The sequence below is a fragment of the Acomys russatus genome, chromosome 3, assembly GCF_903995435.1.
Source record: "Acomys russatus chromosome 3, mAcoRus1.1, whole genome shotgun sequence".
NCBI classification, from domain to species: domain Eukaryota; kingdom Metazoa; phylum Chordata; class Mammalia; order Rodentia; family Muridae; genus Acomys; species Acomys russatus.
Window position 1 is genome coordinate 18,128,632 of NC_067139.1, and position 25,346 is coordinate 18,153,977.

Consider the following 25,346-nt stretch of genomic DNA (forward strand, 5'->3'; position numbering starts at 1 on the left):
GTCTACATGTCATATGCCAGCCGGGACTATACAATGATACCCTATCTGGAAAAAAAAAAATGTCCTAATCAAGGATATTAGCCTAAGAGCCAGCCTTTCAGAATATGCCACCTACAAGAGGGAATGAGGCCTGTAAAGCTATCGTTCAGTCTGTGGTAAACAGATTTGAGACAGGATAAGTACAGAAAGGAATGGGGTCAGCCCTATATACCAGTTACACTTTTACTTGCTTAGCTAAGATTAGTAGCCCCAATATTTTAGATTTGGAAAGTAGGAATAGAAAGGGAATTCTAAAATAGAAGATATTTAAGGGGACCTAGGAAGCATCCCTACGTTGAGATGTCAAATAGCCTGGGAATAAATTGAGTCAAAGGAAGAAGGTCCTGGAAGTGAGGGTCAGAACGGCTGGGGATGTCCAGGACTCAGAGCCGTTTGCTAGAGTTGATCTCCTTTATGTGTCCTGGCCCATCATCCGTCCTGCCTTAAGTTTGGAAGTTAACTTCAAGGGCTGGAGAGAAGGTTCAGTGGACTAAGAGCTTGTTTCTCTTACAAAGGACCTAAAATAGGTTCTAGCAACCATGACAGGCAACTTATAACCTCCTATAAGTCCAGGTCCAAGGGATCCAATGTCCTCATCTGACTTCCAAGGTCACCTAATCTTACATATCTCAATACACTCACACAAATATACAAAATTAAAATTAAATATATTTTAAAGGTAACTGAAGGGAAACTGAAATATATATATTCAGACTTTGTTTCCTTATCTGAAATTCTTGGGACCCAAGGTTCTTCAATTTTGGGGTTTTTTGTTCCCCAGATTTTGAAATATTGACATACACATGTAAGAGAGTCAAAGCTAAACACAAAATTCATTTATGTCTCATATACACCTTGCATGCAGAGCCTGAAGGTAATATTGTATAACATTTTTCTTAATTGTATGCATGAAACAGAGTTTAATGATCTAGAATTTTCTACTTGTAGCATCATGCTGCCACCCAAAGAGTTTCAACTGTGGAAACATTTTGTATTTAAATTATGGACTTTGTAGTTTTGAATTAGGGGATTCTCAATGCTGAGCAGGTGATTGCATGGTTACAGTAGGGGGCCATGGTAAAGTCCTGAGGAAAGGACTGGGGTTCGAGGCTAGTCAAGCACACACTCCGCAGAGGGACTTCTTCCATGCCCACCACTGCAGAAATCCCCACAGAGCCTCATGGAGTAGTGTCTTCTCCACTCTGGAGAGGAGGTTCCAATCTTGAGCGATTTGCTATGGCTGTTCAGTGACCAGCTGGCAGCCCAGGTGTAAGCTCAGTCCTTCTGCACTGGGCTCAGCGTCCCTTGTCCACCTGTGCCCCAGGTAACAGTGAGGACACACCTGCCTCCCTCTGCTGTGTCAACAGAGGCTCCTCTAGTCATTGCAGCTCAGAAGTTAGGTTGGCTGCAACTCCAACCCCAGCATGTGTCCAGCATGCTCCAGGCCCTGGGTCTAATTTACATCACAAGAAGAAGATAAAATAAACCATCTTATTTTGATCCTTTGATAGATGCTGCTAATTGTTAGAAACATCCTAAGTGAGGATCTGGCCTTTTGGAAGAAGACCAAACTCGTGGCCCCTGCTCCTCCAAATACCCTCACTTCCATGTTAGCAGGGCTGCTCATTGGCCGCTTTAAACCTAAGCAAGGCAGAACTTGCAACAGGCCACCTGTCACCTGTCTTTTCTCTTGGGCACCATCATTCCAAACAGCCGAGAGCATCACTTACTCAGAATATTTGGAGGCTCCACCTCTAACTGGTTATCTGAGTGGAAGAGCATCCTCAGTTGCCCTAGTCAGGGTAAAATGCTTGCTTAAGCACAAACAAGCTTCCCAACAACACTCAGTCTGGCTCACAAACTGGAGCAGCATGAACATCCTGCAGAACAGCCTGGCTTCTTGGATATTCCAGCCAAATGGGATGGGATGCCCACCTACCCTTACTGCTCTCTTCAAGGATATTAGGTGAGAGGTGAACTGCAAAGGCTTTTCTCACTGACTCATGCTTGGGCAGTACTTCTTCTTGGTCCCTCTTGAACTTAGTAAAGGGACCAGTGGGTTCCTGCAGGGCAGGCTTTATCACCAAAGAAGTCAAGTCCCTTGTTCCCTGGAATTTCCCTACAAACAGGACCCTTTAGTCATTTGCATTTTATACTGGGCTGCTTGAGAGTAGACACAGTGCCTGTGTTGTCTGGGGGTTTGCCTAAGGATCTTTCAGGCCCTGGGTATTTGCCCTCACAGGGTCATTTTCACAGAAGAGAGGATGAAGAGGCGCTAAGAAGGGACACCTCTCCCACACGCCACCAACACAGCACGAATCAGCTACTAAGTCACTCCGAGGTCACACAGAACAGCTGCATGGCAGCATCACTTCTAGCTGTGGCTTTTGCCCACCCACAGGACAGCATCATGTCTCAGAGTCTCTCCATCAGCCCTGGGCAGTGAGGCCTGAATGCGGAGGGAATCACAACTGTCAGGGCCAAGGACTGGTGCCTCTTGGAGGTGACATCCCCCTCCCCCACAGCTCTTCCCTATTGCTCTGGAAAGAAGAGAGTCAGAAGGAAGTTTGCCTGGCTCATCAGCAAGTCAAGGTATTACAGAGCTGGCCTGATTCTGCCAATCAACTTGTACCTATTAGAACTGAAGGATAAGAGGAGCAATAGACATAAGGGGTGGGAAGCTGAACAGGATGAGGAATCCAGTATTCACAGATGTCGATGGGCCTGAACAACCAGGTTGCACATCAGCTGGGGCGTGGTGGGGTGGGGTGATGCACAGTATGGAAGACATGTGCAGTAGGGTGGACAAGCTTCATCAGAGTTTCATACTGTTGGGTCAGCAATATTAAAACAAAACAAACAAGTAAAAGAACATGGCCTCTCCAGAAACTAGAAAGGGACCCATGAGCTGGAAAATAGAGGCTTTAAGGGCAGCAGGATATAAAGCAAATGTGGTATGAAAGTGAATGCCAGGGCCAGGTGTGGTGGTGCATGCTTTTAATCCCTTTCTATGAGCTGTTGGTAAGGGAGGCCCCTACTGCTGAAGTTACAGATACTTTAATTACAGGAGCTAGAGAAATCAAACTGCAACTGAGCTAGAAGCTTCCTTCCCGTTAGCCAGCTTTCATGTGCCAGAAGGTGCTACACAAGTTACCAGGTAGAAAAATCATCAATATTTTCCCTCAGTTGTGACCTCTGTGAGCTACAATATCAACATGGCAGGTATAGCGTACCCTTTGAGACAACAGTGGCATGACTATACAAGGGTAGCTAATACTTTTCTGATTGTATTTCAAGCCTGTTCCTCGGGTATATTATAAACCTGTTCAAGAGCCTCTGGCTGGGAACATCACAGGGAAGCTACTGTTGTTTTCCTTAATGGGTATGTTGTGATTATCAAACTGCTCTCTAAATATGTATGTTTGGGCCTGTAGGTTAGTGCTACTATCAGCTCTGGTAAGAGAAGCTTCATTTCACAGTTAACAGCAATGGCTGCAGTGACTCATAACTAGTCAAAGTGCTGAGTGTAAGTGACTGTTGAATGTTCAGCCCTAAACATCACCCTCTCCAACACTTAAGGAACATCACAGAAGAGGGGGCAGAAAGAATGCAGGAGGCAGAGGAAGGGGTGGAGTGCTGTGGATCTCTGACTTCTGGGCTAGACATGGTTCCTGCATTCACAAACTCACAGCACCTGTAATTACCAGCACAAGACTGAGTGTGACATTCCCTTATGGAGGAAGGAGGGGCTCGCCAGATCTCACTACTGTCTGAAGATCTACAGGCAGCTAACAGTTGCTGGAAGAGAGATGTTTCTTCAGTGGTGTGCAACTCGTAAGTTGCCTGCCCTCCTGTAAATAACCCCTGGCCCAAGTTCATGTAAACAACCCTGATAAAATTATTTGGCTCACCAAAACCAAGGCAACCTAACAAATAAACTCATGAAAATAGAAATGGGACAAAGGGACTGGGGTGTGAGGTGTTGGGAAGAGGAATGGGGGGGGGGGGGGCGCAGGGATTGAAGGAGACAAGAGATAGTAGTGGAGGGTGACTATGATTGAAATATAGTCTATACATGAATGACAATGCCATAATAAAACCTTTATCATGTATCACTAGTGTGCGCAGATAAAATGTAAGAGAGACAAACTTTTAAAAAGCAATGGAAACCACAAGGACTGAAAAACCATGTGTCCGTGTTCGTGTGTGTGTGTGTGTGTGTGTGTGTGTGTGTGTGTGTGTGTGTGTGTATGTGTGTGTGTGTGTGTGTGTGTATGTGTGTATATGTGTATGTGTGTATGTGTATGTGTGTGTGTATGTGTATGTGTGTGTGTATGTGTGTGTATGTGTGTGTATGTGTGTGTGTATGTGTGTGTATATGTGTGTGTATGTGTGTGTATGTGTGTGTATCCACACACGCACGCATGTGTGTATATGCATGCATGTCTAGATGAGAATCCATTTTGCAAAAGAAGATGTATTGTTAGTGCAGGAGGAAAAGAAAGGTGGGTAATAAAGAATCTCCCACCCAACCCTGGTGTGCCCACGGCTCCTTTCCCCCACCCTGCAGGACTTACAAAGCATTTGTTCTATTCAGCAGTCCCCCTTATCTGAGAAGGACAAGTTCTACAGCCTCCAGTGGGAGACTGAAACAGTAGAGCTAAGTTTTATTTATACCTTTTCTACATAGACATGCCTATGGCAAAGTTTAATTTGTACATTAGGTATAGTAAGACATTCATAACCATTTGGAATACAATAGAATTGTAACAATATGTTTCAACAGAAGTTATCCAAAACCATTTTTAAAGTTGCCTCTCCAGCAAACATGACATTTTATTCTGCCGTTGTTCTCTGAACAATACAGTTTAAGAACTCCTGGCACTGTACTTACCTTGTATGAGACACAGTAATGAACCTAAAGATGATTTAAAGTGCACAAGAAAGAAGGTGTAGTAGGTTCTGCGCAAACACTGACATTTTACCGAAGGGACTTGAGCACCTTTGGACTCTGCTATGCTCGGGAGTTTGAGAAGTGATGTCCAGCAAACACTGAGGGACGGCCATACCATTCAGTAGCAAACAGGAACAATGAGTAATGCATGCAGTGACATGGAAGCATGCTCAAAGGTGATGTTAATACCAAGACTACAGACTACCTAGCCTCATGTATAGAACCTTGTGGAAGAGGCAAATGAAGCAGTGATTAAAATGAATTGAAAGCAGTGGCTGCAGAAGGAGAGAATCCTGGCGGGAGGTGGGAAGGAAAACTCAATCAACTACACTAACACCCCCAGTGCTACCCTTTTGCTCCAGGGTCCCCCGACCCAGACTGACCTTCATTTGCTCCAACTCCACCCACCAGGACCCCCAATCTCCAAGGCTTTTGTCTACCTTCTGTCCCTAGCTGCTGCTAACACAGTGCTATGTGCATTTGTAGCTGCTCACTGAAGACCTGAGTAGCATGTGGAGTTCTGGATCTTTTCGCACGGTCTTTCAAGACCTCATATATTTTAAAGTTGTGAGAGTCAGCTATTACGTTTGCTAAATAAGTCCAAAGAGATCAGTGAAGAAAAATTGCTATGTACTCTCACCTCACTGGAGTTAAGGGGAAAATGCCTTTGGGGACTTTAAAACTTCATTTAGTGTAATAAACTATGGGTCTTTGAAGTCTCTGGTAACTCTCTGCCTTAGATTGGAAAAGGGTCCCTCAAGGACCCATGTGTTGAAGACCTGGTCTCAGTCTGCGGTGCTGCTGGGAGATAATGCACCCACTAAGAGGAAGACAGAAGGAACCCTGGCCCCTTCTTTTCTTCTGGCCCTGCTTCCACACCCATGAGGAGCTCATCTTCCTTTACCATACACTCCATCATGACATCCTGCCTTATTGAGGTCCAAAAGCAAGGAGCCCAACTGACCATGGATGGACACTGCCAAAACCGTGCGTCAAAACACACTGTTCTCCTGAAGTTGATCAGCTCGGGTCTTTTGTTTCACTGATGGAAGGTTGATTGACCCACGTTCACTTGTCCAGTGTGATTCATTTCGGCTTCCTCCAACACTACTTCAGGAAACAAGATTTCTCAGCAGAGCTGGAGTCCTGCCTTCCTCATTACCCTTCCCTCTGACCACTTACCTAAGATACTGCCCAAGAGGAACTGGAGTTATAAATGGAACAGGAAGGCAAGTGAGAAATCAATTACACAGACAAGAGTCTTACTGGCCTTCTCAGAAAAGTATTAAGATAAATCTTCTATACAAACGAAGTAACCATTTAAACAAACAATGCGCAACCTGGAACGCAAGAAGAAGAAGAAGAAGAAGAAGAAGAAGAAGAAGAAGAAGAAGAAGAAGAAGAAGAAGAAGAAGAAGAAAGAAGAAGAAGAAGAAGGCTCACCATGCAGTGAAGCCGCGGAGACCTCCAAAGCATAGATGGACCCTTACAAAAAAGCACATCCCTTTTGCCATGCCACTTGCTTTCACTGGGCCCACCCAGGTGAGAATCCTCTCTGGTGGCTGGCAGCCAGACTTACATTCCATGCTAGCACGTGGCCAGGTCTCACTGTTCACAGCCACCGACTGGCTTTACTACACAACACCAAGAATGCCAAACACACTCTGAAAAGGATACAATGATACTCGGTCAAAGGACCATCAAGTGGAGTAGGCAGCTAAGGAGGGGCAGGCCCTGCTGCGGAGGCAGAGCCTGGGAATCCTGGATGGTGGGAACAGGGGCCAATAGATAGATATCAGTCTTGGTTAACAGCTGGCAAAGTGTTGGAACATGGTCCAAGAATGGAATCCTGTGAGGAGAATTCTGAATGCTTGTGGAAAAACTCCAGGAAAACAAGACCTCAGTTTCCTCAGAGCATGGCACTGTTCTTAGAATGTGTTTCAATGCTCCTCCCAGGTGTAGCAGACAGGAGTACGTTTACTTCAGATTGTTCGTTACAATTGGATTTTGTTATTTGTTTATTTGCCTCTATGAAAATAAAAAAAGAAAACATGTTTTGCCACATGCAGCTTGCCCTTGTGATTGGACATTTTCCTCCTGTGACTCTTGTTAACACTCAGAGCATAAATTGTCTGATGCTCTGAACAAAGTGGGCTATTGCAGGAGATAGGTCCCATAGCCTCTAGAGTGGAGACAACATACTTCCTTGAAGAGGTGACAAGTGTGTGTTTGTCCACCCTCAGCCCAAGTAGGAGGTATTATTCTAGGATCATTGAGGCTTACTGCTCAGCATTGCAGAAGGAAGTGGGTTCCTGTCAATTGCTGAGCCAATGGCACCAATGCTAATGAGTAGCCCTGGCCTCCAGTGCTCCATGTCTACGTCCTGTGGGAGAGCTCTTTTCCTGCTGCCTGAAACACCAGGAAACTACCTCTCTAGGAATTAATTGTGGAGAGGGTTTGTCTGAATTAGAGACATTTTGCACACAAATACCATTTACTTCCAAGCAAATGTTTCCTTTTCTAGTAACCCTTATTCGAAGGAGGACAGGGAGTGGTCCCTAACTGCATTCTAAGTGCTTATCCTTATACCCAGGGATAAATGGTGGTCCTTACCCCTCATCAAAGAAACATCTTTGCAACAGATGAAGACCATTACAGAAAAACCACAACCAAGATGCAGAGAATAAGAAATCATGGTGCTCAACCCCAACTGATACATCTACAACAAATCTCCTATACCAAAGGCTCAAGGATCACTGTAGAAGAGAGGACAGAACAGTAAGAGGGACAGAAAGTTTGCTGTGAGAATGTATCTCCTAGAAATGTCAGAGAGGCTACATTTATGAAGTCTCATCACATGGCTGCCTAAACAGCAACTGAACAAGGACGACACCGAAAGGCAGCTAACATGGGAAGAGGGAACTTCACAAGGCCTCACTACCAAGTGGCCAGCTCTGAAATCCTATACATATAAGTAATGTTATGCTGACTGATCTGGTTGTATTTGTTTGTGTGTGTGTGTGTGTGTGTGTGTGTGTGAGAGAGACAGAGACAGAGACAGAGACAGACAGAGACAGAGACAGAGAGAGGGAGAGAGAGAGACAGAGACAGACAGAGACAGAGAGAGGGAGAGGGAGAGACAGAGAGAGAGAGACAGAGAGAGACAGAGAGAGAGAGAGAGAGAGGCAGAAACAGAGAGAGGGAGAAAGAGGGGGGGCAGGGTGCATGAGAGGAGTGGGAGAGAGAGCAGAAAAGGGGCAAATTTATGCAATTATAATTTCAAAAACACCATTTAAAAAAAGAAGTAGAAAAAAAAGAGAAGGGCTGGAAATAGAACGCAATGGCGTGCACTTAACATGCATGAGGCCCTGGGATTGATTTTCAATTCCTCATGTACACACAGAAGGGGAGGGAGGCAGGGAGAGTATTGGTAACATCTATTTGTGCAGAAGCATGTAAAGGCTGTGTCTGCAAGCTGTAAGCATGGCTAACCTTGACTACCACAGAGGAACTGGAGGAGATGACTGCCATGGGTCACCCTGGACAGGGTGATCCCTCTTTCCTCCCCAGATTCTCACCTGCACAGCAGAGAAGCCCAGGTCACAGAGCTGATTCTCTACAGCACAGACAGCTACTAGGTGTGGCCAGGAAATACCCATCTACCCTACTATTAGCCCAAGCCAGACTTTCTACACTTTGGGCATCAGGGCTAGACCCAGCTCTGTAGAATGAGCAGCAGCTCATGCCTCTACCAGTTAGATGCCAATAGCACCTATACCATCACCACCCTCACCTAGGTATGACAATCAAGCAAAGAGAATAAATGTCCCTAGGGGGAGGAATCATCCCACATAGCATTATCCAGGCTGCATAGTTAAACCACTTATGCCTTAGGGATTTCCCAAAGCTTTCCAGTAAGCCCAAGTGCTTTGGACCAACCCACTCCCGACTCATGCTTTTTTTTTAAAAAGGCACTATGACACCAAGTTCTGAAAATCATCAGCTCACAATGACAACACCATTCAGACCCCAGCCTGGCATGCATGGTTTCAGACATCCAGTGGCTTCTTAAGATAAGCAGAACTTCCTTTCCTACAAGGATTCGCACTTGGCATTTGGGGTGGCCTGTGTGTGGGCTATGCTAGAATTAAATCATGTGACCTCGCTCAGATGGGAGCCATTTCCCCTTACTGCCCTCATCACTGGTGCCATTCAGCATGCCCAAGAGCTGAGGATCCAGACTTTGGCCAGGGTAGGGGATGGGAGTGTTGGACTAGGGAGGCAGGAAGAGCTGAAAGAAGTGAGCATGGAGGGGTAGGTTCTGGGTTGCAAAGATGTGGCATTGCCTTGGAAACAGAATAGCATCTGGTACACAGGTTTGGGTGGGGACAGAAGCAGGAATGCCAGCAATGGACTGTCAAAGTCCAGCCGGCAGCAAGAGCTGCTCAGCTACAATGTGGGTACCAAGTGCTGAGACTCAGGGCAAAAGAAATATAAGATCGCAGACTCCCAAGAGAGCTCCATCCAGCAAGTAACAAGTCTAGGGTTTCTAGAAACATCCACAGTCTTATCCATCTATGCTACTCTATGCAGGGCTGTGCTTGTACTCCAGGGTTGTACTCCAAACTGTATCCCCAGAACCTGTGTGATTAAGCCCTAATCCCCAGGATTAGGGCTGTTTAGTAACAGGTCCTTCAATGAGGCCAGAAAAATGAAGTCATGTAGGTGAGCCTTAACCCAATATGGCTGGCACCTTTTCAAGAGGAGGAACTGGAGGAGGTGACTCAGAGGTAGGATGCAGGTTTGGTATGCCAGGGGCTCTAGGTTCTATCCCAGTACATGAAAATGAGGGAGAGATAAAGACCAGGGCACACAAGGGTTAAATGGTGAGGAGAAAAAAAGGTGACCACTTGCAAGTGCAGGTATGTGTCAGGAGAAACCATGCCTGCTTTGCCTTGATCTGAGTGGATTTCAGCAGGCACAACTGAGAAAACCCAGTCTGTGTTGTTTTGTTAAGACAGCTGTAGGAGCTAAGCCAGGAGGCCAACTGGACCATCTCAGCAGTCCAGTGTGATCTGTCCTTTGTCTAACCTAATAGTCATCTGCAGCAGCAGAGACCATGCAAAGCCCAGTGAGTACACTGGACCACTCTGCTGCCTCCCAGGGGTGCATACATGCACAAGGAAGAGACATGCAGGCAGGAGCACAGCCACATTGTAAGACAGGAGTTTGCGCCAGGCGTGGTGGCACACGCCTTTAATCCCAGCACTCGGGAGGCAGAGGCAGGCGGATCGCTGTGAGTTTGAGGCCAGCCTGGTCTACAAAGTGAGTCCAGGACAGCCATGGATACACAGAGAAACCCTGTCTCGAAAAACCAAAAAAAAAAAAAAAAAAAAAAAAAAAGACAGGAGTTTGCTGAGGGGGTTTCAGAAGGTAGAGAGTAAAGTGAATGTCTGTTGGGAACGGCACCAGGGAGGCTGTGGGCAGAATCCAGGGAGCCTGGGGCTAAGCATGAAGCTGCCTTGTCTCTTCTGGGTGTCCCCATGTCATCAAATCGCCCCCCTCTACCATCTTCCTGTTTACAAATTTCAGGAAACTCACTGTTTACTGGGGGAAGGGAACAGAACTGTGACTCAGGGACAAACTCCAGAGCCATGGAGGGTAGACTCCCATATCTACATCTAGGCTGGACCCTCCACACCCTGTACTTGTCCCCTCTAGGCTATCACCAGCTCTCTGGCACAGGAAGTTCTGTCTCCATCTTCTACGTAGCAAAACACAAGTAGCTGCTATGGCCTTCGTGCCTCTCTGGGCTCCTTTGCTTCAATCAGTTCTCTTACCTGGGCACCACACCCCACCTCGCAGCCGTGCCCACCTCTGCTGGCTTAGCTCTGCATCTGAATCTGCACGTTACAGATAGATCTACCTCTGCGCAAGCTCCTTCTCCGGGTCTCTGTCACCATCTCTGTCACCTGCCCATGGTGATATTCCGAGACAAACACCAGAAACAGGGCCCACACAGGACCAGAACATGGCGTCTAACCGGGAAAATGAGAGGAGTTGGCTTAGTTATCCTCACGAGGACATTCTCAAGTTCACAGCCATGCTGTTCATAACATAACCCAAGTGCCAATCATGGATGAAAAGCAAAACAAAACAAAGCTTATCCACAAATGTAGCAGACTTCACCCTAAAGAAAGATTCTGACACATGCTACAACACAGATGAGCCTTACGGACATCTTCAGCAGCACATGACAGTTGCAAGGGGACAGATATTGTGCATGGAAATAGCTAGAATGCTCGGAATCACAGAAAAAAGGAAGTAGAAATGGTGGCCATTGGGAGCTGGTGGAGGAAAGGATGGGAGATGACTTTAAATAGAGACTAAACTACAGCTGAGATGAAAGAATCGGACTGGATGGGGCTACATGAATGCGTGACCAAGCATAAGACCACCACGCATACTTAACAGTGGTCAATTTTATGGCATGTGTTATCAACATTAAAAAAAAATGAAACAATTTTCTTTTTAAACACGAGACAGCTTTGTGTTCATTTTACATGCTATGCGTACACAGTTGCCACTGGGGACTCCTTCGGCATGTGACAATCAAGGGTGCCCAGTGTGGTGAGTGTGTTTTAAACACGGAGAGGCAGCTTGTAATCTAATCTGGGAGGAAACACTGTGATGTGCAAATTATGAGGCTGAAAGCATAAGTCATAATTTAGCATGGCCTCTGGGAGCCTCTCTGACAGCCTCTCCTCCCCCCCCCCCTTATTTTAAAAATGATAGCAAGGAACAGAGCATGACTGTTAGCTAGCAGGATCATACAGAGGGTTGACTCTGCTTTTCTCCAGTTCAAAACAAAAGTCTGATAAACACTCCAGTAGCACTGCTATGACTTAACATTCGCGGCCACACATCCCTATGACTCAGCGCTTTGGTTTTCAGTCCAGATAAGTGAACTGACTCCTGGAAGCACATTTTCAAGTCTGGGTGGCTTCCTGGCTCTTCCGTGTTGTACAACACACCTTTGGCCACTGATGACCTAAAACACACCTGCTAAGGCTTTGTGACAGCTGCTTCCTGGCAAGAGTGGGGCCTCTCCCCAAATAAGTCTGGCCTTTTACTAAAAGAAATGTAGAAAAAGATATGAAATACTACAAAGGGAGGTGTGAGGAGGATGAAGGAATATGAACACATAAGAAAAAATGAGGCAGACAGACTGAGAAAAGCTCAGGGTACAGGCTTGCTTACCTCTGCACCAGTGGCATCTGTGTGCATGTTGGTATGCGTGTGTGCGTGCATGCATGTGTGTGTGTATGTGCATGCATGTGTGTGTCTGTGTGTCTGTGTGCTTGTGTACCTGTGTGTGTATGTACCTGTGTTTCTTGACAATGACAGCCTAGGGCCAGTAGAAGCAGGCCCAGGCCCTTCTAGCCCCACAGTCAGAAGTATCCACACTTGGCCTCCTGCTCTGCAGTCACTGCCCTGGTACTTGACTACACTGAATGCACTTCCACTCTGCAAAGGGGCTCTGCAAATTATGGAGCTGGTGCCAATATCGTGGCGGAGGTGGAGGTAAGAATTTGCAATTTTTTTTCCAGTTTCTGACATGCAGGGGCACTTTCCAAGCTCCTAGGGTGACAAGGAATTAAAGCCTAAGGTCATTTTTAATTATTCCCAAAAGAGGCCTCAGGAGATCCCTGCCAACAGCATACCCAGTCTGAATGGCCAGATAAGTTACAGGTTGAGTGACTGAGACGAAAAGGGCTAATTACTTACAGCATTTATCAACTAAATCAGCAATACTCAGTTATTCTAAATTAATTACCAAAAAAGGTCTGCCTCTAATCCTTTACCCCAGCCAGAGGAAAACTAGTCCCACACCCAGTCGCTGGTTTCAGAGAGTTCCCCAGCTCAGGTAACTGCATGGCTGGTCAGAAAACTGCCACCTCCCACTCCAGGCTGGGGTTCCCATGGAGGGAGAATAAGCCAACTTTTGAAAGCAAGGATAAGAGTAAACATTGGTCACAAGAGGATGACGAGGACAACAATTATGATGTGAGGAAGAGACAGTGCCGGCGACATTAGGGTTCTTGGAAGGCCTCCCATCCCACTCACATGGTGCATCTTTGCAGCAAACTCCTTTTCTATTTGTTAGCATGATTGGCACTGCTGTTCTGTTCCTTGTAAACCACGTGCCATGAGCGGCCTGATGGGATATCATACAGTGCAGGTGGCAGGCTGGAGAGTGTTGCACAGCAGTGGTGGAGTACAGAGGGAACCTACCCTCACTGGTTCCATAAACAGCACCCCTTCACAGAAGAACAGAGTCACTTATGGGAAAGGAGCTATGCCACTGGGAACCGCCAACCTAGAGTCATAGCAGCAAAGAAAAGAACAAGATGATGACCTCACACCACCCCAGAAGAAGGCAGGTGATTATTGTGGCCAACACCAATGGCTTTGATAAAACTGCCCAGGGTAAGACTCTAGGTGAAAGTGTCGTACCTAGAAACTCACTCTGCTTCTTGCCACCTAGCCCTGCAGTGGGCTACGGTCACCATGGACACCTCTCTCAAATCTATTCTCCATCTATACTGTGCCCCAGTGCAGCTCAGTCAGATATCAGAGTATACTGAACTCATTCTGTACCACATGGCATTTGTCTCACATGCCACATGTATCCTGTGAGCCTCAGGCCCTACGGCCAGAGACCTGTTTAGTTCTCAGATTAGAATTCTACAGTCAGCCAACCATAAAAGGATCGCTGGGAACCTGGCTGCTCACACTACCCTAGGTGCAGGATTCCCTTGTACAGGGCACACCCAGTTCTCCAGGGAGAGGCACCTCTACCTCTATGCTCCAGCGAGATAAATTACCCTTCTAGGTATGATGGACCTATCGCCTCATCTCAGGGCTTCTCATACCAGCAGCCCTAACCCTGGCAGCCAAGTAGGTACCTCCTGTTTGCCAGGTAGAGGGGTGAGGCAATGCTTGCCAGGTGCCCTGTCCTCTCACCGCATGGAGGTAAGGCAGTGGGTACTCCACCCTGCCAATGAGGAAGCTAGAAAGATTAATCTAGATTTCGATAAGCTGGGTGCAAGCCAGAGCACTGACCGTTGGCCAACCACACCAGTCAACTGAAAGCACCCTTTCACATCTTACTGTACTATCCATGGGCGAGTAGTTCAAATGTGGATGGCAAGAGTTTGTGGGTCAAAGACCTCTGGTGGGGAGGTAAACAGACTGCATTCTTACCATCACTGGGTGGAGTCAGTCAGATGATGGCTGAGCCAGTGGAACCAGTGGGTGGAAGAATGAAGGGAAGGGTATTCCACATTAATGGAACAGCTTAAGTAAAAAGCTGACGAGAAAGAGAGGCCAGCTGGGAGCTAGAGAGGTCTACTGCAAGAGAGGTATCAAAGGGGAGTGGACTGGTAGGTGGGGTTCAGGTCAAGGCTGCAAGCTGGGGAACCACATGACAGGTTTACATCTTAGTGTCTCTGAGTCTGTGGCTTTCAAAGGCAACAAGATGAGGCCAGTTAGGGGTCTACAAAGGCCAAGGAGCAGAGGTCAGAGAAATTTGCCCAGAGGCAAAACTCTACACCGACAGAGCCATAGAATAACACACCTTGACACCACAGTAATCCAAATGTGTGATTAGGGGCATTCTTATGGCACAAAAGATCATTTAGGTCACAAAAAGCAGTGGGTGATAAGAACTGGACATGTCAATTGCCCCTCAGTTCCATTTCTTGTAAACTAAGGACTCTGGACACAAAGTTGCTGTTGACATGGCATCTTACACCCAAGATGGCCTCTGTCTCACCTAGAGGGTACAGGGAAAGTTGGCAGTGGATATACATTCCGCCCCTAAGATTGCTCACATCTGATCTTTCAGCCTTGTAGAAATTTAATTAGCACCCTCTCATTTTTAGCATGACAGCAAATGAAACTCTAGAAGTCTCCTAGGGACCAGTCTTTCCTATCCACACCCAGGGAAGGGGTGTCAGGTCCTCCTGTCCTGCTGCAGGCTGCTCGATGTCTGCCTTGGGCTCAGAGCTCCAGTGTGATGTCCTCCCGCCCCCCCGCCCCCGACCGCCAAGCCCCCTCTCAGACTTCTCCTTCCACTAGCCACCTTCCAGTAGAACACATACAAACCAGGTCCCCCAGCCCCCCAACAGGCTGCCTTCCTCACTGAGAGTCCGTGGCAGCTGCAAGGTTCTAGCCCAGGCCCTCTTCACTCTACCTTCCTGTCTGTCTATCTTTCTCTCATCCACATGTCACCACCTCTCTGACTGAGTTCATATCCCTGGTAAACTGTGTCTGTGGCAGGCCTAGCTGGCACAGCTCAGTCTGCTCTGCACATCCCACCATCAAACCTTGATGCTGCAGTGAGAGAAAACTGCTTACAAACATGAACTCTCCCACCCTCATATCCCAACTCTGCTCAGTGCACTGACAGTTTCCCCTTACTCTGGAATTACAGAAAAAAAGTTTTTTGTTTTTGTTTTTTTTTTATTTTATTTTATTAATTTATTCATATTACATCTCAATGGTTATCCCCTCCCTTGTATCCTCCCATTCCTCCCTCCCTCCGGCTTTCCCCCTACTCCCCTCCCCTATGACTGTGACTAAGGGGGACTTCCTCTCCCTGTATATGCTCATAGGGTATCAAGTCTCTTCTTGGTAGCCTGCTATCCTTCCTCTGAGTGCCACCAGGTCTCCCCATTCAGGGGACGTGGTCAAATATGAGGCACCTTGAACTAGAAATGATCATAATGAGTGAGTTAACCCAGAAGCAGAAAGAGTTAAATGGTATATGCTCACTTATATCTGCATACTAGCCCAAGGGGCATGTCCCATGAAAGTCTTTACTAACCAGAAAAAAAGTTCTTAACATGGGTTATGTGCCCTGGCCCTTGTCCTATTCCCATCCCAAATTCCTGCTGCATGCCGCATGACCCTTGCAAACACAGTTGTCCTCTGGGGAACACATACAGTTGCTCTCTTTTGCCTCTCTCCCCATACATGACCCTCAGTCCATCTGAAATACACCAGCCCATCTAGGACAGGTTTCTCTGTTCAGGTCTTAGAGGCCTGGAGAGTGAGTTCTGTGTCCCCTGAGGGAGGAGTCAGGCCCATAGCTTCTCAGCTCTGGCCTCTGCACTGCTGAGTGAGGATTCCAAGTCTGCACGAAACGTGGTGGGTTCTATCCCTGTCTTGGCATTTCTAGAAATGTACCCTCCAAGCACTATAAAAACAAAATAGAATTGCAATGCCAAACTGAAGAGGAAAGGAGATAAAAAAAGATATTAGAAGAGAACAGGGAATTTCCCTCCAGTCATCCAGACTATTAGAAATCATAAATCTAACAATACAAAATTCAGAAGCCACAAAGGAGAGACTAAGTCACTTGACTCTATCCAAACCCAGCTGTGTGCACAACCCAAGCACGAAAGCAAAATCAGAAGCTCAAGTAACTGCCCAGAGCGGGGCAGTTGCAGGGCCACAGTGCTACTGTCAGCCAGTTAGGGAACAATGCCGGAACACGCATGCACATGAAGGCAGAGATGGGAGACCATCCCAAGGAAGGCAATGTAAAAACCTGCCAAAGACCAAGACAAGCGCAAATACTGCAGCAGTGGTCAATTTTTATTTTCTATTTATCAGACTAGCAAACATTTAAATGTCTGATAATTCCCCAAATCATGGACGGTGTGTGGAACAGGACCATACAAACTGTTGGTGAGCATATACATTGCTAAGTTCTCCATAGGGAACACTTGAGGAACACCAAAGGATTTAAGCTTTTGCTTCTTACAACATCTTGTATGTGTGCAAATGTTTCGGTATGTACGAATGTCATTACTTATTGCATACATAGATATATTAAAAGTAAAGACTAAAAATGACCCCAATGCCTTCTTAGAAGTAACTAGTTAAATCAATTATGGCCCAATCAGACAGCAGAAATACTAAGCAGACATCAAAAAGAATGGAGATGTTCTATATATTCATGTATACTCAACTGTGATATAAACAAGATTGTGTGTGTGTGTGTGTGTGTGTGTGTGTGTGTGTGTGTGTGTGTATGATACAACCTGGCAACCACGGTGAAACCGAGGAGCAGAAAGAGCAAGTAGTGTGACTTATAGTTTTTTAGGTTTTTTGTTTTGTTTTAAGCAGTATCTAACTGCATAGCTTTGGCTGACCTGGAGCTCACTATGTAGAACAGACTATCCTCACACTCACAGACACTTATCTGCCTCTGCCTGAATGCACAGACTAAAGGCATGCATTATTTATACTATTATTGTAAACATGCAATGCAGGATCTATTATAGTCTATTTAAAAAAGAAATATGCACAAAGATGTTGACTGTTGTGGTGTATATACCACAGGAAAGCCACTACTGGGGTGACAAAGTGATACTAGGGAACTAACTCAAGGCATTTTAGTATGTCAGCAAGAGTATGAAATTTAAAATGTTTCTGAGGAGCTGGAGAGACGGCTGGTTGGTTAACAGCTCTTACTGTTCTTGCAGAGGACTGAGTTCAGTTCCCAGCACCTATGTCAGGCAGCTCTGAACCACCTGTAACTTCAGCTCCAATAGATCTGATGCCTCCTTCTGGCCTGTGCGCACGCATGTGCGCGTGTGCACACACACACATACACACACACACACACACACACACACACACACACACAGAGACAGAGACAGATAGAGACAGAGACAAAGACAGAGAGATATTCACATAAAAATAAGGTGTTAAAAATATCTCTAATGGTTGAAAAAGACTTTTGATATGATACAGAACAATGGCAGATTCCATTAGATAAACATTCTGGAAGAGTAAAAATATGCACAAGTGTTAGGCATCTCAAAAGTGGAAAATAGTTATGGTTACTAGTTGAGGATAACACTGTGGACTTCTTTTTAAAAAAATATTACCACTGCAGTGATAATAAAATTAGTTTTAGTCTTAATTACATTGTAGTGAAGTCATTTTAAATAACTTCGAGAAAAAGGATACAAATTATTTCCCAGGGTATTATACAGCTTTCAAGACAAAGGTCAGGAATCTCCGCAAGTTCATGAGAAGACAGGAGATGAATGAACAATTTAAGCCACAACTACATGGAAAAAGAAGGGCCTGGGAAGGTCAGCTGCATTGCCTATACTCATGCCGAGCAGGGTGAGTTGTGCTAGCTACTAAGAGCAACACTTTACATTCATGGAGCTCCTTTTTCTCTTTTAACTGAAAAAAATTATTAAAGTCTGAGACACAGTGGGAAGCTTTGGGCTGCAGCACAGAGGATGGGAAAAGGAGGCCACAGGAGCCTACTCCAGACCCGCCTATCTTCAGCACCCCAAACCTGCTATGCTGGAAAAGGGATTTGTTTGCTTCGCTCTCTCAAAAGGACCAAGGGCTCTGCTCAGCTTGAAGCACAGAACACTAAGGCAGAGATAAGGAAGTTGGTTGAATACCTGCTTCCTATGAAGAACCATTCAAATGTGGGCTCGGGTTTTTCTTTCTGTGCTCTGTGGCACTGCTATGTTAAAACTGCCCTTGGGTTACTACTCTTAATCAAAGGAAATAATTCATGTCCAATGTTCCAGAAACTAGAGAGCTGCACAAAATAAAGGTGGTGAGAACGTCACCACCATCATCATTTTGAAGGAACTGCAAAGTCTGTGGCGAAAAGTCTGGGGTGTGTCTAACAGATGCAAGGATCAAGTCAAAAGATGGAAATAATGAAGACAGCTGGGCGTGGTGATGCACACCTTCAATCCCAGCACGTGGGAGGCAGAGGCAGGCGGACCCGCTGAGTTTGGGGCCAGCCTGATCTAAAGAGTGAATTTCAGGGCAGCCAGGGCTATATAGAATAAATAAATAAATAAATACACCAAGAGGAGAGATCTTAACACTCAACGCTATTTAGAAGAAACCAGAGCTGTATCTCATGCTACCTGGGCAGAAGAAGAGAAGTCCTCAGAGAAAGCAAGCTACTAGAGAAAGTAAAGTGAACTGGGGGTCACAGTGCTATCTGCTAAAGGTGATGGTGCACCCACCACAGGCTCCATTAGTGGAGGCATTCACCCATCTCCCTTTCGGGGTAAACCATGCAGTGCCTGCTTGGCTGTCCTCTGCTACACATTCCATGTAGGGGTCAATATGGCAGACTTGACTTTGTTATGAATGGAACAGCTGACGTAGATGGACAGTTTTCAGCCAGGTAAGAAACTACTAAATAAAGTCAGGCCTAGTGGGCATATCTTTAATCCCGGCACTTGAGAGGCAGAGGAAGGTGGATCTCTATGAGTTCAAGGTCAGCCTGGTCTACAGAGTGAGTTGTAGGACAGCCAGAACGATACAGTGAGGCCTTGTCTGGAAAAGCAAAGCAGGACAACAACAACAATGAAAAGAGAAAGAAAGAAAGAGTGAGAGAGAGGGCAGGAATAAGGGAGGGAGGGAGGGATGGAGGGAGGGAGGGACAGAGGTGGGAGGAAGAAGAAAGAAACCATCAAATATACATTCTATGCTGGAAAACCAAACATTCTCAGGAATGACCTACAGACAGGCATGAGAGAACTTAAGTGGAACTCACCGAAGTCCACGCTTCTTTATAAGGAAGGGCAGGTTGGCCTGCTTGGGACAGAGCCCCACTTGTGGAAGGGTTTAAGCTGAGGTAGTAAGTCCATGTCAGGGGTGTAAGTTGGAAGGAAAAGTAGCTCAGAGCCTAGGGGACTCTCTTTATTCTAACATCCTCGGGCTAACTGGTCTCTGTCAGCATCCAGGTATGAAGGCAGCAATAGAGTTATCTCTTTCCAACCAACAACTAGGGCTGGAAGTAACAGGGCTATGTATTAGGAGCGGACTTGCTGAAGGAGGCATGCTGAATGCTGAAGGCAGCCTATGGCTTATAGTTCAGGGAGCAGGGACACAGGGCAACTTCTCCAACCTTGAACTCATATCCACTGACAAAAGGTGAAGGCTTCGTCTCTTCCTGTCTACTGTGTTCAAAGTGGACAGACACTTGCCTGCTAAAATGCCAGCATCAGAAGAGCGAGAATTCTACATTTGTGCATGGACACAGAATCCAGCGAGCACAGTTAGCAGAGGGAAAAGTCTGCCTTAGAGACAAAATGTGCTGGAAAAGCTCCTTTAAGCACTGCTACGGAACAGAACACGGTGGAAGGCCAGTCCTCTATTTGGATCGTATTTGTCCGTGAAAATCAATATGTCCTTCCTAGCTTTTCCAGTCTGACAAAGTATGCCCTGAATTACTGTACCCAGGCCTCCATTCCTCAGTGTCATCTTGTCTGTAACTGTCATGTGTTGTCAGGCACTGCCCACCCCCCACATGCATGGAGCCTCTCCTCTGAGTAGGAATTTAAAAAAAAAAAAAAATGCCTCTATCTAGTCTGCTTTCTAGAACTATTTTTGTCCTTTCTTCACACCACGCCTGGCAGGATACGAGTAGCTGTCTCCTGGTGTCCGCTGCTGGAGCAATGGTCTGCTTGCTCCACCTGCTACCTTCTCGCACAAAACATTCTTTGCACACACTCCTTCAAACCATTATTCTTCCTTTACTCTAGAAAGGGGCTTAAAATACTCAGGAGTGTTGCCAAAGCCTTATTCTGACAGGCACACATGGCGATTTAAATAGTCGTTGTTTTAAATCTGTTCTGCTAAGCCGAGGGGGGGGGCTGGGGAGAGAGAGAGAGAGAGAGAGAGAGAGAGAGAGAGAGAGAGAGAGAGAGAGAGAGAGAGAGAGAGAAATGTATATTACCCTTTATGAATGGGAACCAGTCACAGAAGCACCTTTGGAAGGGAGAGGCTGTGCGGGATGAGTCAAGATGAGACAAGCTAGGAGGATCTTCTCAATTATCTTGCAAAGCAGAGGGATCACTAAGCCAGACAGTTCCCACAGGACACAGCGTTTCTGGCCAGGTTGGGACAAGATTAAAACAATGATTATGATGATGTAAGAGTTTCATCTTACACATCCAGAAGCTACAACTGTTTACTAACACATGCTGGTTGCCGGGACGGATTACACACACACACACACACACACACACACACACACACACACACACACACTTATAAACCATCCAGATCCATTCTCACATTTACACAAAGCATTCCGAACAGCTCAGAACTGCCCCATTTCTAACTACACTGTTTAAAGTGAAAAAAAAAAAAAAAAAAAAAAAAAAGCCAGAAACTACAAATGTTTCTCAAACTGATTGACCAGGTGGCATCCAGTATTTCCTACACGCCAAGAAAAATTGAAAATTATGGGTACCTAGGACCATGATTGCCTAACACTAGCTACTGACCATTTTTAGGGTGATACAAATACCTCACAGACACACCTGCTATATTACACAGAATGCAAGGCCTCTGGAAGGGACACGGAGGACCGAATAGGTAGGTAATAGGGACCAGCTCACCATGTCTCAATTCCTCCGACCAGCAGATGCTGTACATGAGCTGCAGTGACACCCGGAAAGCTTCCCACATCCTTCCTAAGCTATGGGGGCTATTTACTGAAGTCCTGAGAAAACACCCTGACACAGAAGTCTACAACAATCAGATCTGTGGAAAGGACAGTGCATGGCTGGATAGGGCCCTGCTTCTCGGTCCATAACCTCAGTTCTTTAACTGGCTTTAATATGTTCAAGGCACATGTGTGTGTGTGTGTTGTGGGGGGGGGGTCGAGGTCTGTTAGAAAGGACGTCTGAGAGTAGAGCGCTATTTTTCATGGATAGTTAGTTCTTAGTGGGAGACACAGGGGCAGGCAGCATGTGGAAAGAACACATTTCTGTCCTGGCTCTAAGGAGCAGACCTAGAAGAGGGATTGAGTCTTCGGGGCCTCTGCTGAGCCCCCGCCGTGAGTCTGACACTTAGCAAGACAGAGGGAGGATATGAACCTTGGGGGTGGGGGAGGGGCGCCCTTTCCATATGTACACTGGGACAGGAGTTTGGGTGGAAATTAGAAAAGGCTAAATCGGTCTCTTTGAAGCGGATGCAGCGTCACCGGCACCGCAGAGGGCGGCAAAAACCTTGGCATCATATCCAAGTAAGAGCATCTCCTTTGGGGGACAGCCGGGGAGCTCAGTCAATGCTGGACTGTGTATACATAGGCTAGCATTTCAGGTTACTCAGCTGGGTAGGCTGGACCTAGGTCTGCAGAGAAAGACAGATGGAGTGCAGAGGCGACCCAGGTCAGAAGAATGGGGACGCGGCGGTCGTGGCCCTTACCTTGCTGACCACGTTTTGGACGAGGCCAGTTCGGATGCCGTAGTCCCACGCTTGGCAGTCGCAATTTGAGTCGTTGTTCCCCTTGCCTGGAGGGGACGGGAGGGGTGGCGTGTCGCTGCTGTTGCTTCGGTTGCTCGTCGTTCCCCAGGCGGCAGTGGAGAAAGGGGTGGCTGGGGGGCTGGTCCAGTTGTCCATGTCACCCCACCGGCCGGTGACAGTAGCACCCGCCAATTCATTGCCTTTGCCGGCCCCGCGGCACCAGAAGTTGGGCTGGTCCAGGAGAAAGGAGTCCGAGAACTGGCTAAAGCCGATGAACAGCGCCGGGATCCAGGTGAGCACCACCAGGGTCTTCTGGTAGCTGCCACCCAGGCCCCCGAGAAAGGGCAGCACCGAGCCATCGTAGTCCAGCAACAGGAGGCTCGGGGCGGCTGCCGCCGCGCAGCAGCTCGAGTGAGGGCCGCCGCTGGGGTGCAGCGCAGGCAGCGGCTGGATCTCCGCGCTGCCGCCGGAGCCCGCGCGCCCCCCGAGGGGCGCCGAGGCCGCCGTGTCCCCGGGCGGCAGGGAACCGTTCTCCTCCGCCGGGGCCGGCTGCCTCCCGGCACCGCTACCCGCCGCCTCACGCCGCCGGTCTATCGCCATGGCCAGGGCCCGCAGCGCCCGCAGAGGCGCATAGAGCGCGGCTGAGCTAGGCGGGCGCCCGGGCACAGCGCGCCGGGCCCGGCGCCCGCAGCCGCAGCCGCCGCCGCCGCCGCCGCCGCCGAGGAGGGCCCGCGGCCGGAGAGAGCGCTCCGGGCCCGGCGAGTCAGGCCGTCCCCATGTCACCCGCGCACCCCCGCGCCCTGGGCGCCACGGCCCGAGTCTGGCGCTGGGCAGAGGTTGGTAGAGCCCTCAGCCGCCGCGGCTCATGCGCGCCGTGGCCCGGGCGTCCGCCGAGCTCCGAAGCTCTCCGCCGCTGCGCGCTGGCCGGGGAGGACGAGGAGGCGGTGCCGCGCCGGACCCGCGCCCTTGTCGCGACTTGGGGCCCTGCGGACACCCGTGCGCGTTGTGCTGGGGCCGCTGCCTGCCGCAGGCTCGGAGGTCCTCTGCGGACTTCGGGAGCTCCCGGAAGCCACGAGCTCGCAGCCAGCCTGAGGAGCCGGCCGCGCTCCGGGCTCACCGAGCCGGCCTCCGCCTCCCGCCCCGGCCCGCCCCCTCTCCCCCCGCCGAGGTGGAGGTAACCGCGGCACCTGCTGCGCCGCTCCTGCGCGCGAGCGCCCCCTCCAGCCGGGCCGCGCCGCCGCCGCCGCCGCCGCCGCCGCCGCCGCCCGGACAGACGCAGAGGAGGGGAGAGGGACACCCCGGCCGTCGCAGAATCCCCCGGAGGCCCTCGGCGAGCGGGGCGGAGGTACCCACGGAATCGGCGTTGGCGGGGAGCGAGGGGGCAGGGCTCGAGCCCCACAGCCTCAAAGGAACACACCCCGGGCACACCGTCTCTCCGTGACCTCTGTTCGTTTCCGAGGTGCCCAGCGGCTGGCACCCCACTCCTGGTCCTGAGCCCAGGGGTAGCCTGCCTTCCAGAACAACCTTCTGTGCTTCTCCCAGACTCAAATAAAGCTGCTTTTTATGGCCGTGGAGCAGGGGCAAGGAGGGATATTTGCCAATCTTAGGTTGCCGATGCCTCACCACGCTAGGTCACAAGAGACCTACTGCAGCACCCACCCCAAATCGCCATTTCTTTCAGTGCTCCAGAATGAGTGTCAAATATAATAAACAGGATGCTGGAAGTACACCTTCTACAGGAGCTACACACTCGATACCAACGTGAATGAGGGCAGCCTGCCCCACCCCCTCCCCCAAGGTCTCGGATTCACAATTCTTATGCTGTGTGCACAGGCGCACACTTCTACACCTCACAGGAGATCCAAATGCTCTCGGCGCTCCGGACTCCAGCGCCAGCCTTGCCCAGCCAGCACTATATAAATAACACCAGCCCTGCGGCAAATGGCCGCATTAGCATTTTTTTTTTTTCTCCAGCGTGCTGGGCCTGACACCGGTGAGAATTATGCGGCTTTCATCCTAGCCTCACTACATCCTGGAGACATTTCATATCCTGAGAAGTTTATTAATGGAATTAATGGAAATCTTAAATGGAGCAAATCTATCTCCAGTCTTATTTAGCACAGGGGAAGACGCACGCATTCTCTTTCCAAAAGCATATCCTGCGAGTACACGTGTGGAATGCATTCTTAAAGCATCTCCATTATTTGCTCAGCTGCATGTTGTATAATTTAGTGGGAGACATTAAAAAGAAATGTTCCAGGCAACATGTACTTACTGCTGAAATTCTGGCACGCGGAGAGAACTATTTCTGAAGACTGCCAGAGAGCTGGGCTTTGGGGAACCCGACTGTGAACTCTCCTGTGTGGCTGCTAAGGGGAGATTAGGTAACAATAGACGGAAGAGGCCACAAGCTGCAGAAGACACTAGAGGTCTGGGAAACCCAGGCTGGAAACTTAAACATATTTAATGACATACTTGAATGAGAACGTCATTATGAGACCTATCACTTTGTATAATAAATGATTATAACCTAATAAAGTGTTATTTTTAAAAGATCAGTTGGGAGTGGCAGTGCACCTTGCAATGCATGTGATGATGCTCTTCCTTGTTATTGTTGTTTTCCAATTTCACCTTATTGGTTAGCTTAACTTTTCTTCCCCTTCTCCTTTCTTGAAGAGCTAATACTTAGGAAGAGCTGACCTCATCCCCACCCCACCCCCTAGAACAGACTCAGCACTCCATGAATGAATGTCAGAGTTTTATTACTGGATCCACCCACTGCACACAACGTACATTTGCTTATCTGAACCGAAATGTTACAGGCCAGGCTTTCTTTCATTCCCCGTCAGTGTCAGTGTTGATTCTTTCAAAGGAACCCTGCTCCATGTCTGGTTCTGCCTCCTTCATCCATTTGCTCACTAGGACCCTAGTTGAAGTTTAATAGTGGCTTGTCTAATTGAAGTACTAATCACAAAGAACTCTGCAGGGGTTTGCTTTCACATCCACAGTCATTCAATTCCCACGTCCA

The 25,346-nt window shown here is 48.0% G+C and overlaps 1 protein-coding gene across 2 annotated transcripts in view; it reads right to left on the reverse strand.

Moving 5' to 3' along the window:
* Slc22a23 (solute carrier family 22 member 23) overlaps positions 1-22,960 on the reverse strand; it is a 167,782-nt gene extending 144,822 nt beyond the window's left edge. Inside the window, exon 1 of one of the 2 annotated variants that reach the window (XM_051169645.1) lies at positions 22,280-22,960. In XM_051169645.1, the coding sequence (XP_051025602.1) occupies positions 22,280-22,918 (639 nt within the window). In that variant the 5' untranslated portion in view covers positions 22,919-22,960. The remainder of the gene's footprint in view (positions 1-22,279) is intronic. The other variant, XM_051169654.1, reaches the window with a different exon arrangement.
* Positions 22,961-25,346: the final 2,386 nt, after the last annotated feature.